The 15,418-nt window shown below is 37.8% G+C and overlaps 1 protein-coding gene across 2 annotated transcripts in view; it reads right to left on the bottom strand.

Moving 5' to 3' along the window:
• Positions 1-15,418, bottom strand: part of RNF169 (ring finger protein 169) — an 88,968-nt gene that overhangs the window by 25,124 nt on the left and 48,426 nt on the right. For both annotated transcript variants that reach the window (XM_063783250.1, XM_522106.8), the window contains exon 3: positions 6,647-6,793. In XM_063783250.1, coding sequence (XP_063639320.1) covers positions 6,647-6,793 — 147 coding nt within the window. The remainder of the gene's footprint in view (positions 1-6,646; positions 6,794-15,418) is intronic.

Below are 15,418 nucleotides of genomic sequence, written 5' to 3'. Positions count from 1 at the left end.
TCTTCAGGCTTTCTTCTCTCTAATACCCTCCACACCATCAAGAATTATCTTTCCAGCAATCACTCCCCTGCTTAACTGCTGGTGACTTCAGGGTAAGGTCTAAATGCCTCAGCCTGATACTACAACCTTCACAAACTAGACTTAACCTTCTTTCACAGCTTTTCCCCTACCAGTTCCCACACATGGAACTCCCTGAGCTCTAGTACAACCAAACTACTTTTTACTCTCCACACGTACCACAGTCTTTCAAAACCTCTATCTACCCATTGGGATATGCTACACCCTTTGCCTAAAATTCCATCTGTGCTCTCTGCCTATAAAATACTAATTGGCCTTTCAGAGTCATCTAAAATATCACTTTTTCTGCAAAGGCTTCCAAATTATCCTAGAGTTAGTTTTTCCATCTTGTTTATATCCATTCATTTATCGTTGTTTTACTTTGGAGTCCCTTTTTAGAGTCTTTCCAATTACATTAGAAACATCTTAGAGGTATGTCTTTAACATATAATGTAATGAAGTTTTGCCTCATTATTAAACATGAGAGTCTTTTTCTTTTAATGGATAGCAACTAATCACACTGAACTGTAGCTTCTTATTTAGGGATCTGTTCTGCTTTATGCAATGAGCCCTGTGAGAGCAAGTGACCATCTTTTTAAAAAATTTCCAATACTGTTACATAGTAGATAAATAAGAACTGTCTGCTCAGCTGATGATTAACCAATTATCTAATGATCAAATGATTATCAAATTAAGAGTTGTAGATGTAGGCACGCAAGGCATCATATGGCTCCGAGTACCCTGCATTCCTGAAATGCTTTGTTTTTCTCTAGGCTGACACAATAGACTATATTTCCTAACAGTTGGCCTTTGAGAGAGATTTGAAGAATTACAATTTACAGAGAGGCCTTTCAATTTTGTAGGGTATCATTCCTCAGAGAACTCTGTTGTACAAAATATTCAATGAAGAAACTTTAATAGCACCAACCCATTATCAAATTTTATATAATATTCTCTTCTCAACTCTAGAAAAAAGATAAGCTTTGATACCAATAGACTCAATAGGGAATAATGGCAATTTCTGTCTATATAAACCTCTCTTCATAATTAAATCAGTACCAAGTAAAAAGTGTTCAAATCCTAGCTCTGTCAGCTATCACTGTCACTGTGGGTTAGTTGTTGCTTTATCTTCCTGAGCCTCAGTTTCCTCATCTGTAAAATAAAGACTACTCTACTATATAGATTGTGACAGGCCATTAAAAATACCTAGCGTACATTAACTAACAAGTGCTCAAAAAGATAGATTTTATTTGTATTAACTTCAAAACTATTAATCTTTTAAGAAAAATTTCCGTTTTATAACAGATATATGCCAAGTTCCTTTTTTTTTTTTTTTTTTTTTTTTTTTTTGGAGACCGAGTCTCACACTGTTGCCCAGGCTGGAGTACAGTGGCACGATCCCAGCACACTGCAACCTCCGCCTCCCGGGTTCAAGTGATTCTCCTGCCTCAGCCTCCTGAGTAGCTGGGATTACAGGTGCCCACCATCACACCCGGCTAATTTTTCTATTTTTGGTAGAGACAAGGTTTCACCATGTTGGCCAGGCTGGTCTTGAACTCCTGACCTCAAGTGATCTGCCCGCCTCGGCCTCCCAAAGTGCTGGGATTACAGGTGTGAGCCACCGCGCCCAGCGCCAAGTTCCTTTCAATTATTGCAAAATAAACTACATTACAAATATATAACTAATTATTCAGACAAAAGCTCTCCCACCCCTCTACATTTCTATTCCCAATATTTACCCCTCATCTTTCATCTTTGATAAAAATAAGCCCCAAGGTACTATGGATTCCTAAAATGGTACAAAGCATGCATAAATTAAATCCTTGCAGTGACATCTAAAACAATGTTGTACCTAAAAAAAAGGAAAAGAAAGATAATACTCAAAGTTGGCAAGATGTGAGGAAATTAGTTTAGTACTCCTCACATACTACTGGTGGGAGCATAATAAACCTATAATAAATATAAACCTTCTGGAGGGCAACTGTAATAAACACCAAAAATGTTAAAAAGAACACTCTTTTTGGCCTGGTCACTCTACTTCTAGTAATTTATTCTAAGGAACTAATAAGAAAAAAATGAGACAAATGGATTCCATCACAATGGTGTTTAAGATAGCAAAATATCAATAAAAGATTACTTAAATAAATTCTACAGTCAAGAATATTATAAGACCACTGAATAATGATGTGGATTCTTTATTTACACACACAAAAACAGGCCGGGCATGGTGGCTCACACCTATAATCCCAGCACTTTGTGAGGCTGAGATGGGTGGATCACTTGAGCCCCGGAGTTCAAGACCAGCTTGGGCAACACAGTGAGACCCTGTCTCTACAAAAAAAAAACTTAAAAAAAAACTAGTCAGGCATGTAATAGGCGCCTGTGGTCCCAGCTACTTCAGAGGCTGAAGTAAAAGGATCACTTGAGCCCAGGGGCTTGAGGCTACAGTGAACTATGATTACACCACTACACTCCAGCCTGGGTGACATAGTGAGACCCTGTCTCAAAAAAAAAAAAAAAAAGGCAAGAAAGAAAGAACACCTACAATTTATTTTTTTGTTTGTTTGTTTTTGAGACAGAGTCTCACTCTGTCACCCAGGTTGGAGTATAGTAGCGTGATCTCAGCTCACTGCAACCTCCACCTCCCGGGTTCAAGCAATTCTCCTGCCTCAGCCTCCCAGCCTCCCAAGTAACTGGGACTACAGACACGTGCCACCATGGCCAGCTAACTTTTGTATTTTTTATTAGAGAAGGGGTTTTGCCATGTTGGTCAGGCTGGTCTTGAACTACTGACCTCAGGTGATCTGCCCACCTCAGCCTCCCAAAGTGCTGGGATTACGGGTGTGAGCCACCACGTCTGGCCAATACCCACAACTTAAGATGAACTAAAACAGGTTATAAAACAGCATCTAGGCCGGGCGCAGTGGCTCATGCCTGTAATCCCAGCACTTTGGGAGGCTGAGGCGGGTGGATCACGATTTCAAGAGATCGAGACCATCCTGGCTAACATGGTGAAACGCCATCTCTACTAAAAATACAAAAGATTAACTGGGCGTGGTGGCACGTGCCTGTAGTCCCAGCTACACAGGAGGCTGAGGCAGGAGAATCAACTGAACCTGGGAGGCAGAGGTGGTAGTAAGCCGAGATCACGCCACTGCACCACTCCAGCCTGGCGACAAAGCGAGACTCCGTCTCAAAAAAAAAAAAAACAAAAGAAAAACAGTATGTATACTAGGTTACATTTTCTGAAAAGAAAAACAATATATGGTGTGTATTTATATGTTCTTAGAAATGAACGTATCTATATGTTCTATATGTTCATATGGTACATATCTATAAGGATATGTATCAAAACGTTTATAGGGCTCATTTCTAGGTTGTGGGATGACAAGTAATTTTTCCCTTTTTGCTTTCTAGTCTTTAGTATAACCATAACTGCTGTATCAAATTGTTTTCTAATAATTCGCATTATTATTGGATTAAATGTACCATAACAAATTGTAATAAATTAAACACTGTGCTCACTTTATTTCTATTCTAAAAAAATAACAGATGATAATCTGCTTCTAGAGTAAGCTCCTTCCTCCTTCCATTCAAATTTAATTTCATAAACATGTATCAAACACTTCCAATGTGCAGGGTACTACAGGAGATTTAAATGGATAAGACATTTCCTAATACTCAACAAACTTACAATCTAGTAGAGAAACACAAACACAAAAAACCATGATGTAAAGGAAAATGACAGAACTCTTGTAAAAGTTACAAAGTGGGGGTTTGGGGGAGTGGCTGATAGAAGTGGAGAAACAGAAGAGGAACTCCTATAGGCTTCATGAATGTGATAGCTTTTGAACTGGACATGGAGAGATAAATAACCTTCCAACAGGTAAGCTGGATGGCATTTCAATGAGATGAAAATTGCAAGAGCAAAGACCTTGAAAAGGGAAAGCACAGTGTATGTATTTGGGGGAAAGCAAATATATACTCCTTAGAGTTTTGGGGTATAAGCAAGGATGAAAACATAAGCTAGAATCACACTGAGGGCCTAAATGTTGGGGTGAAGAGTCTTCATTTAATTTCACAAGAAAAGAGGAGTCATTAAAATTTGGGGGACAGGAGAGTGAAATGATCAGTCTCGCTCTAATCACAATAGTTTCTATATAAAAAATAATCCTTTGGTCAGCTTTCTTAAGATTCTTTTGGGTCTCAATTTGAATGTAGTCTGGCCAAACTAAATGGAATTATTTGCTCAACACTGAAAACTCTTAAATTACAGCCATTTAAAAGTCCTCCAAAATATAAAAGCAGCCCAGGCACACTGGCATGATCATGCCTGTAATCCCACACTTTGGAAAGCTAAGGTGGGAGGATCCCTTGAGCCCAGGAGTTTGAGACCAGCCTGGGCAACATAGGGACACCCTCATCTCTACAAAATAAAAAAAGTAAAATAAAAATTGACCGGCCATGGTGGTACACAGCTGTGGTCCCACCTACTTGGGAGGCTGAGGAGAGAGAATTGCTTGACCCTAGCCTGGGTTGTCGAAACTGTAGTGAACCATGACTGTGCAACTGCACTCCAGCTTTGGCAACAGAGCAAGTCCCTGTCTCTAAATAAATAAACAAACAAAAAAAAACTATATAAGAAAACAGAAAAAAAGGCAAAAATCACAAAAATCTAAAACTTGACACATTCGTAGGTCAGATTTTATTCAATGCATTTGTAAAACTGGCTGTTATCAAGAACAAATCAGAATTTGTACTTTCTGATTCCTTTTAAGATTAAAATTAGGTGGATGCACTTGATTTCTATTTCAAAAATGGTAGTGGCAAATGCAAAAATAATTAGAGCAATTTCCTAGTCTTGGTATGACCTAGGAACAACAGGTTATTTCTATCAAAGGACCATAGTTAAGGGTCAGCTGTCTCTATCAAGGCTAGTTTATCCTTCTGGGTTGTTCTGCCTGAGGACCCTAATAGGGTAGAACTGTCAGGGTGAAGAGGGAGAGCCACGGTCTTCAGAGACTACAGACCACAGCTGGAGCTACTAGTCATACAACATACTACATACACGAGACCATCATAGAGCTTATTCTTGTCTAGCTAAACTGTAGCCTCTCTAGTAGCAGTCTTTTTTGCCCTCTGTGGTTTCTAATGTTCAGAGCATTAAGAGTACACACACACTTCATGCCTGTAAACTGAATCTTTTGGAAGGTTGAAACCCTGTAAAATCTAAGTGGTTGTTTTTAATAATTAAATAATAATTATTATTATAACTAGAATCAGAAGCTGCACATGTATGTGGCACTCAGCAAACACTACTGTCCCAAGAAAGCTTAAAGAATTTCCTTTTTAAGTTCAGGAAAAACACCTTTGCAAAAATAAAACCAAGGCCGGGCAGTGGCTCACGCCTGTAATCCCAGCACTTTGGGAGGCCGAGGTGGACAGATCACTTGAACCCAGGAGTTCAAGACCAGTGTGGGCAAAATGGTAAAACCCTATCTCTACAAAAAATACAACTGGGTATAGTGGCACAAGCCTGTAGTCCCAGATACTTGGGAGGCTGAGGTAGGAGGATTGCTTGAGCCTGGGAAGTTGAGGCTGCAGTGAACCATGATCACACCCCTGCACTCCAGCCTGGGCAACAAAGCAAGACCCTGCTCCAGAAAAATAAAAATAAATAAACCCAGAAGCACAAAGAAATTAAGTAACTTGGCCAAAGTGTACAAACAGTTACAATGCTGGGACCTGTATAAGAGGTAGGCTGCTGATCCAGAGATTTTTTTTTTGCCTCCACTCTGCTATCTTGCCTGTCATTATAGATGGTAAAGCTTTATCGATTCCAGCTAACCAGACAAACAACCTGAAATATTAACAAGCCTGAATCACAAAATATTTTAAAAGATAGGAGTCTAAAGATGTGCTAAGTACATACACAAGCAATATATGTCCAATCCAGTATGACTTACTAAAGAAATAAAACTCAATTGTGATTATCCATTTGGGTATAATTAGTGGATCCTCCAAAAGTGCTTCCTTATGTAAGTTAAATACACAACTTGCAACCTTTTCTAGTAATTTACTTGGTAAATAAGTAATGAAACAAACTCAGGCAGGATTTGGCCCAATTAGAAGTCTAATTAAATATAGACTAAGTATCTAAACCTACCTTATATCTACACTGTGCTGCTTAGGGTATTACAACAAATAAAGGAAAGTAAAATACATGCTTTAAGAAAATCTAGTTGAGGACAGAAGACAATGTACAAATCTTAAATGTCAAATAACGCATAAGTCCAAATAACAACATACATATAAATCTAATCACAAGTAGTAAACTATACTAGGTTTTTCCTCTCACTCACCTGCTTTTCCCACTGTTCCTTAATCTTCCCACAAGTCTTAATATCCCATTCAAAAATTATTTTCTCAAGCTGTGGCCTGGACGTAAGTTCTTCACTACTCTTAAGCTGCACAGTCACTGACTGTTACTGGTCTCACAGTTTACCAACATAGGTCTTTCAGGTCCAGGTCACCTGGGCTAACCACTGATTTTTGAGGCAGGTATCCATTAAAAAGGTGATTTACTTACACGTTCCAGATTTGTTTTCAGTACTAATGGTTCATCTCTTTTTTTCTGTTCATCCATTTTCCTTTTCCCTGTTTCTGTATCCTCTGGTAACAGCTTGTGGATTTGATCTTCAGAGGGTTTTTCCTCTTGTAACTTTTCTTCTCTCAGCTAAAAATATAAATTATGCAAACACGGTAGTTTTAGGCAACTCTAAACTTAAAAACATATTTTACTCTGTAGTTTATTAGAACAAACAGATCACATGGCAGTTTTGAGACTGTTTTTCTTATCAGCTATAGAGCCCTCTTGATTTCTAAGTAAATCTACTTTTACTTGGCTCTTGCCAAACATACTCTTCAGGGCTAAAGATTTAACTGCTCTGCATTCTTAAGCAATATGAAATCATAAAAGCTAAGATAATACACATTATCAAAAAATAAAGTATAGTCACATAGCCAAAAAGGGCTAAGCCTGAAAATCTTCCTTATTCCCATAAGCCAGATGTAACTGCATTGGACTAGAAGAAGAGCAGAGATGGCCACAGAAAGCCAGAGAAGCTGGACGAGGCCTCCTTGGCAACAAAAGAATGACTTAAGGCAGTTCTAATGTCCTACATTTTTATGCTCTTATCCTGCAGTTACAAGATAAGTCAAGATACACGGTCTACAAAGAAATTTTGTTCTAATTTTATAATAGTAGAGATGGGGTCTCACTATGTTGCCCAGGCTGGTCTTGGAACTCCAGGGCTCAAGCAATCCGCCTGCCTAGGCCTCCCTAAGTGCTGGATTACAGGCATGAGCCACTGAACCTGGCTGTACAAAGAAATTTATGGCAGAGAGATATGCTCTTTATTTTGGGGAGATGGCATGGCATTATCAAAATAGCATGGGCTTTGGAATGAAAACCTTGGTGACCGTGAGCAAAGGAAGCATCATTTGCTTGTCTTCAAAAGAGGGATAGTGCAACTTAACCTGCAGGAGTAAATGAGATAACAATATAATAGTATTTATTAACAGAGTCTTGCTGTGTACCTATAGTACATCAAGATTCCATTTCTACTTTTTTTCTTTTTCACTGTCTAGAGTTTTAATAACATTTAAATAAGATGATGTATATCAAAGCAATTATAGGCTACTAATATTTTTAATTATTCTTAAGAAAAAAATTAAGCTAAAGAACAAATGAATATTTTTGATAGGCTGCTGCCTCAGGTTTAAAACAAAACAAAACAAACACACAAAAACAGGGAAAAAAACCCCACAACAATAAACAACAACGAAGCCTTAGCCTTATGTTTCTGATTTCTATAGGTCTGATTTTTGTAAGCCTGAACTAATCTTTAAAATATTAGTCTAATTCATGAGGTTATGAATATGCAAAGAACACCAAACACAATGCTATGCCAGGAGGAGATTAAAATAAAAAAAAGTACCGGCAACTCTGCCCAATCCAAACAGGAACACGGAGGAAAGGAAAGCAAATCCATAGCTGGGGAGAAAACAAAACTATAGTCTACACTAACTGCCCACATAAAAGATTTAAGGTCTTCTGAAGATTTTAGATGAGAAGACCTTATTCAACAACTTGACTACAGGCTATACAAAGGGGTGGTTTACTTTTAGAGGACAGAGGAGCATAATGGTTCAAAAGAGAACAGGTTTTAGCATCATTGGAATTATCATTTACTGAACTCTACGTGTCAGGTGCTTAGCCAAGCACTATGTCTATATTATCTCACTTAAGAAAACTAAGGTTTAAGTGTTAGGTAACGTGTTTAAATTCACACTGCCATAGGCATGGGGATGGAATGCAAATCAAGGTCTATCTCAGCAGTTCTCAACCAAGAATTATTCTGCCTCCCTCCCCAACTTGCCAGAACATTCGGCAAGTCTGGAGACAATTTTGATTGTCACAACTGGGGAAGTGGAGTCTGTGTGCTACTAAACATCCTAAATGCACAGGATAGCCCCCTCCAATATATACATAAATATTGCTATTTTTAAGAAAACTAAATATTACATTTCCTGTTTTATATATCTTAGTGTTATTTTGTTTGGTGCTTAATGGTGTTAACATACTATGTTCTCTGGCTTTTCTAGTGTTTTAGAATGTATCCTTCTGCCTCCAAATAGTTTATTTTTTTCTTAATTTTATTTTTTAATAGAGTCTCAATATGTTGCCCAGGCTGGTCTCAAACTCCTGAGCTCAAATGATCCTCCTGCCTCCCAAAGTACTGTTATTACAGGAGTCAACCACTATCCCCGGCTTCCTAATAATTTTTACTGCTGCTCTCAAAGTTTTTGACAATGCACTTGTGTTGCTGGCAAACAACATTTTCACCGCAATGCTGAGCCACTGCTAACAGACCATTAGCTAAAAATTTACAAAAGTGAAAAAAATCATGTATCCATTTAAATATTCAAATGAATCATGTTGGTGTTTTCTCAATATGGAGTTCTGTACAAGTTTTTGTTTCTTTGTTTTCATTGCTTTTGGTTGTTATTTATAAGGATTTGAGAACTTGGTCTCTAGAGGAGAGTTTTTATACTGAAAAAGACTAAGGGAGGGTGAGAAAGTAGCATTTTAAATGTGAATAAAAAATATCAATTGCTGTTGTTTGTTGAACTCTTCTATGTTCTAGGCATTAAGTTTATCAAACTTACCTCATTTAATCCTTAAGGACTCTGTTTGTATTTATTTATCATGACTATTTTATAGAGACAAAAATTAAGACTCAATGGTTATTTCTCAAATCATAGACATTAAATACTGAAGAGCCTGGATTTTAAAGCAAATCATTGACTTCAGATACCAGTTTCTCAACCTCAGCACAACTGACATGCCAAGCTCTATAATTCTTTGTTGTGAGGACCAGGGCAGTCTGAGAAGGTTTATGCATGAATACTTCTGCAAGGTGTAGAAGTTAAGGACAGAGCAGCATAACCAAAAAAGACAGAGAGCCAATATAAAGTGCTGCAATAGCTGGCCCATTAGTTGGCTACAGGTATATGAAATGTATCTCAAGACTGACAGTCTGAGGTGAAAAAAAAAGGAAGCATGTATCTATTGGCTCCCACATCCCATTGACCAAAGTGTGCCCCATGGAGTGTTAAATACTCCACATTGATTGGCTTGTACAACCTGAGTAAGTCCCCATGGCAGGTACTGCGGCAGAGACAACAGAAAAGCCATAGAGCTAAAAAGCAGCAGGACCCTAAACAAGGAGATAGAATGAAGCCATCCACTACTGTAAATGAGGTCATTTTTCCTGCTTCCATTTTCAGATGCTAATTACTAAAGTTATTGACATCTGCACATTAATCTCATACTCAGCCACACTACCAGGAATACTAAACAATTTATTTCCTGAAAAGAATCTTTACTTTTCTCTTATTAATTTCTAAAACTAAAATTTTTAAAATCAAAGCATAATATACACACAGAAAAGTATACAAATAATTAGTGTAAGACATGATAAATTATCCATTCACCACCACCAAGATCAAGAAACAGTTTATTACCAATACAGCCCTTATGCTCACCCCTCACCCAAAAGTGAGTGAACTATGGTAGAAACCATGATCCTGGCTTCTAACACCAAAAAAAAATCATTTTACCTATTTCTGAATTGTATATAAGTGAAGTCTTACATGTTTACCGAATCTTTCTGCCTTCACTCAACATTCTATTTGTGATATTCATCCATGCAGGTACAAATAGTTTATTATTTCTTGTTTTGTTTTATAGTATTCTGTTGTTTGACAATAAAACAATTTAACCATCCTATTGTTGATGGATATTTAAGTAGTTTCTACTTTTGGCTATTTATAAATTGAGTGCCAAAAATATTACGGAATATGTATGCAGGTATACACACTGTTCTCTGGAGTGTATCTTAGGACAGAAACTGCTGAGTCATAAGGTATGCAGCCACAGTTTTCCAAACTGGTTGTACAGATTACACGCCTGCCTCCCCAGTGTAGAATGACAGTTGCTCCCAGCCTTGCTGACACTCAGTACTATTTGTCAATTTTAGCCATTTTGATGTGTATATATTGGCACTGCATTATTTTAATTTGTATTTCTCTAATGACTAAAGATGTACAACAGCTACAACAGCTTCACATGTTTATTATGTGGAAATCCTCTTTTATGAAGTGTCTATTGATATCTTTACCCTTTTTTCTTTTAGATGTTTGTTTTTTTCCTCTAGTAATTTGTAAGAGTTCTTTATATTTTTTGGATATGAAGCAATTGTCAGGAAAAATATATGAATACATAGGTACATATATCTTGTGTGTGTGTGTTTGTGTATATATACATGTATACTTCTTTTCCCTCTCACACAGAAGCTTGACTTTCTCAGTATCTTAGTACAGCTGTCGCTCGGTATATGTAGGGGATTGGTTCCAGGACCCCGCATATACCAAAATCCATGCATACTTAAGTCTCAGAGTAGGCCCTGCAAAACCTGCCTAAATAAAAAGTCAGCCCTCTGTATCTGCAGATTTTGCATCCATGAATTCTGATTTTCAATCCGTAGGGTTGAAAAAAAAAATGTGCATATAGATAAACTCACGTAGTTCAAATCTCTGTTATTCAATGGTCAACTGTACTCTTCTGAAAACAAGAAGTATCAGGTTCTGATGCAGTTCAATTTATCAGTCTTTTACCTTACGGTTAGTGCCTTTTCTATCCCATTTATAAATGTTGCTTACCCCATGGTCATGAGAATATTCTCCCATGTTATCTTTAACGAGCTTATTATTTGACCTTTCAGTCTACTTAGAATTCATTTTTTATATTAAGACATAACCTACATATAACATGACACATATGGAATGTATAGTTCAATGAGTTTTGTCAAATGTATATATCCATGTAATCATTTCCCTAATCAAGATACAGAACATTTCTACCATCCCCAGAAAGTCCTTTTGAACCTATTAGCAATCAATCTCTCAAACCACTTAGCCCCAGGCTACCACTAATCTGATTACTATATTAGTTTTGCCTATTATAAAAATATACAGGATGTATTTCTTTGTGTCAAGTTTCATTCACTCTGCATGATACTTTTGAGACTAATTCATCCATGCTACTGAGTTTACTAATAAGACACTCCTTTATACGGATAAGATATAACCCATTCTATGAATAAACCACAATTTGCTTATCCACAAGTGTTGGACATTTGGGTTGTTATTTAGTTCTGGGCTATTATGAATAAATCTACTATGGACATTCATGTCATTTTGTGGACAGGTGTTTTTGTTTTGGTTGGCTAAATAGCTATAAGTGGAATTGCTGCATCACATAGTTAAGTGTATGTTTAAATTTATAGAACAACAGCCAAAAGGTTTCCAATGGTGGTTATATTTTATACTCCTACTACTACTGCATGAAAGTGTATCTTATTTTGTGGAATTTGTTCAAACCTTTTGTCCTTTTTTTTAAACCTTACTAGTTAGATTAGCAAGAGTTCTTTATATATTCTGGATATAAGTCCATTGTTAGATACACATTTCTTAACGTCGTCCATAGGTTCTCAGAAACTGAAACTTCAAGCAAACAACGTATAATAAAACAGTTTTACCACAGGCTAACTGGTATAAAAGAGTTAAGTTCCTACAGCATATTTCTATTCACAAAAAAACACCAAACTTCTAAATAAAGACCCAACTACTTCTAATATTAAACACTGAGATAAATGAGAGCTACACATACATTTAAGAAAGATAAAAACAAGCAAGGTAATTACCCAATTTTTGGTGAATCAGTGAGTGATAGTGGTTGCAGTGGCGGTGGGTTAAATCAAAGAATACATGTTTGCAAAGAAAAACTCTAAAGAGCACCTCCTACCACCATGCAGTGCAAAAACATGACAGATATGACAGGCTCACTGAGCACTTTCGTACTGCATAGTTTGTCGTTCTCCATTTGTATGAGTATCATACACTTCACAAATTGTTATTTTACAAAAATTTGTACTCATTTATTCACTCGTTTCCTAATCTATTTATTCCAGTTCAGGGTTACAGGTGACCAGAGCCTATCCTAGCAGCTCCGGGCATAAGATGGGAACCAACCCTTGACTGGACACCATTCCATCACAGGGCACACTCACACACATACCCACTCACTCAGACTAGGACAATGTAGACATGCCAATTCACCTATCATGCACATCTTTGAGATGCGGGAGGAAACCAGAGTATCCAGAAAAAACCCACACAGATATGGGGAGAACGTGCAAACTCCATGCAGACAGTGGCCCTGGCTGAGAAGTGATTTTTTTTCTCTCATCAATGTCATAATGAAATGATGTTGAACAAAATAACATCACTGTTGAACAATGACCTGCTGTATATAGCATATGATATGGGTCCAATTTCATTCTCTCACTGTATTCTTAAATTCTCTTCATGCAAGGGCAGAAATGCCTGTACAATATTTACTGCCAATCCACATACCTTGAATAATGCTCATTTCCTCATGAAAAATTATTAATATTTATCTTCATAATTGTTTATCAACATAATTACTGAATCTAGGTGATGGATACATGGAGGTTCATTTTTATTATTCTTCCCAGTTTTATCTCTGTTGAATATTATAAAAATCAAAAATTCTGAGATCATTTATAACATCTGTTATGTTTGTTAACAAACCTCAGGTGCTGGGTGATGATTAAAATAATTGATGGGCTTATAGGAGCCTATGAAGTGAAAATTCTGATTATAATCTTTTAAATACTAAGTAACTACTCCAGAGTGTATATTCCCTGTTAGTACTTAAGATGTTAACTAGCCATCCTTGGAATGTAGACTAAAACATATATACATGCCACACTATTTCAAATAAGGCATTTAAAAATATATTTCATAACACCCAGAACATATCTCATATCTCTATCACAGACTTCTAATATAAATTACTTGTGTTTGGTTGGGCACAGTGGCTCACACCTGTATCCCAACACTTTGGGAGGCCGAGGCAGGCAGATCACTAGGTCAGGAGATCGAGATCATCCTGGCTAACACGGTGAAACCCCGTCTCTACTAAAAATATAAAAAATTAGCCAGGCGTGGTGGTGGGCGCCTATAGTCCCAGCTACTAGGGAGGCTGAGGCAGGAGAATAGCGTGAACCCGGGAGGCGGAGCTTGCAGTGAGCAGATTGCACCATTGCACTCCAGCCTGGGTGACAAAGCAAGACTCTATCTCAAAAAAAAAAAAAAAAAAAATAGCCTGGCATGGTGGTGGGCGCCTGTAGTCCCAGCTACTCAGGAGGCTGAGGCAGGAGAATGGTGTGAACCTGGGAGGCAGAGCTTGCAGTGAGCCGAGATTGCCCCAATGCACTCCAGCCTGGGCGACAGAGCAAGACTCCGTCCCCACCACCCCCCCAAAAAAATTACTTGTGTTCAATTACTTGTTTTCAAACCCCTTTTCCCCCAGATACTGTGAGCTTTTTTTAATCAGCAACCTATGCATCCTTGATTTCCACTCCCCTACTTGAGTTCCAGATACAGGGTCTGTGTTCAATAAGCTCAGTTCCGCAAATATTTACAGTGCATCAGATTCTATGTGTTAGGCAATTTTTTAGTGCTGAGACTATAGTCTTGACCAAAAATGACAAAGTTGCTCACAAGCAGAATGCTGTTGAAGTAAGATTGGACTGATATTCTTCTGAGACAGAATCTCACTCTGTTGCCCAGGCTGGAGCACAATGGCACAATCTTGGCTCACTGCAACCTCCACCTCTCGGGTTCAAGCCAGTCTTGTGCCTCAGCCTCCCAGGTAGCTGGGATTACAGCTGTGCACCATCGTGCCTGGCTAATTTTTGTATTTTTAAAGACGAGGTTTTGCCATGTTGGCCAGTCTGGTCTCAAACTCCTGACCTCAGGTGATCCGCTTGCCTTGGCCTCCCAAAGTGCTGGAATTACAAGCGTGAGACACCACGCCCAGCCTGGACTAACTGATTTTTATAAAAGGTCCTTCCAACAAAGATATTTTTTGACACAAACCATACCTATTGTGGTGACTGTTCCATGCTTTGTGATGAACTACTGTACTCTCAATTCCACTATAAAAGGTAACCAACCAGACAGTGCCATGGGTATAGGGCTTATAGGGGGCAGTGCTGCTCAATGGTACTTTAAAGACTAGAGCTTATATATCCATAATTTTCTGATTTTCTTATCTCAACTGGTTAAATGGACCACCATCCAATAATAGTATACTAAAGAAATAATTTGGGAGCACTGTAGAACCATACAGTCTCACGGTGTTTAATTAATCTTTCTCCTGACAAGAGGTAACAGGTTTTTCCTTATAAAATAAAATGATGCACCTGAAACAGTAAATTATGAGTTATGAACATTTTACTCATGTTCTGGTTATCTCTGGGCCAATGGTTCTCAAACTGGGACCCTACATTCTAAGGGGGATTTCACAAGCTAATAATGGGAATCTTTAAGTTAATTTTTAACATATTTTTAAAAATCTAACAAATCAGACACTTATAGTCCATAAGGTTGTCTCTATTAAATATCATCCTCTTTGCTTTCTAGAGACAGAGTCTCACTATGTTGCCAAGGCTCCAGTGATTCTCCCACATCAGCCTCCCGAGTAGCCGGGATTATAGGTGTGCACCACTGTGCCTAGCTTAAGTATCACCATATTAATAAGTAGGCTGAATACATTTTTTGTTGATATCTAGAGCTTTTTCTTTAATAGAGCTATTAAAATACTTTAAATTCATATGGGGGTCATGAAAGGAATATAATACAAGCT

Source organism: Pan troglodytes, chromosome 9, assembly GCF_028858775.2.
Source record: "Pan troglodytes isolate AG18354 chromosome 9, NHGRI_mPanTro3-v2.0_pri, whole genome shotgun sequence".
NCBI classification, from domain to species: domain Eukaryota; kingdom Metazoa; phylum Chordata; class Mammalia; order Primates; family Hominidae; genus Pan; species Pan troglodytes.
Note: the sequence above shows the minus strand (reverse complement) of the source record. Positions and strands in the feature narration are given on the sequence as shown.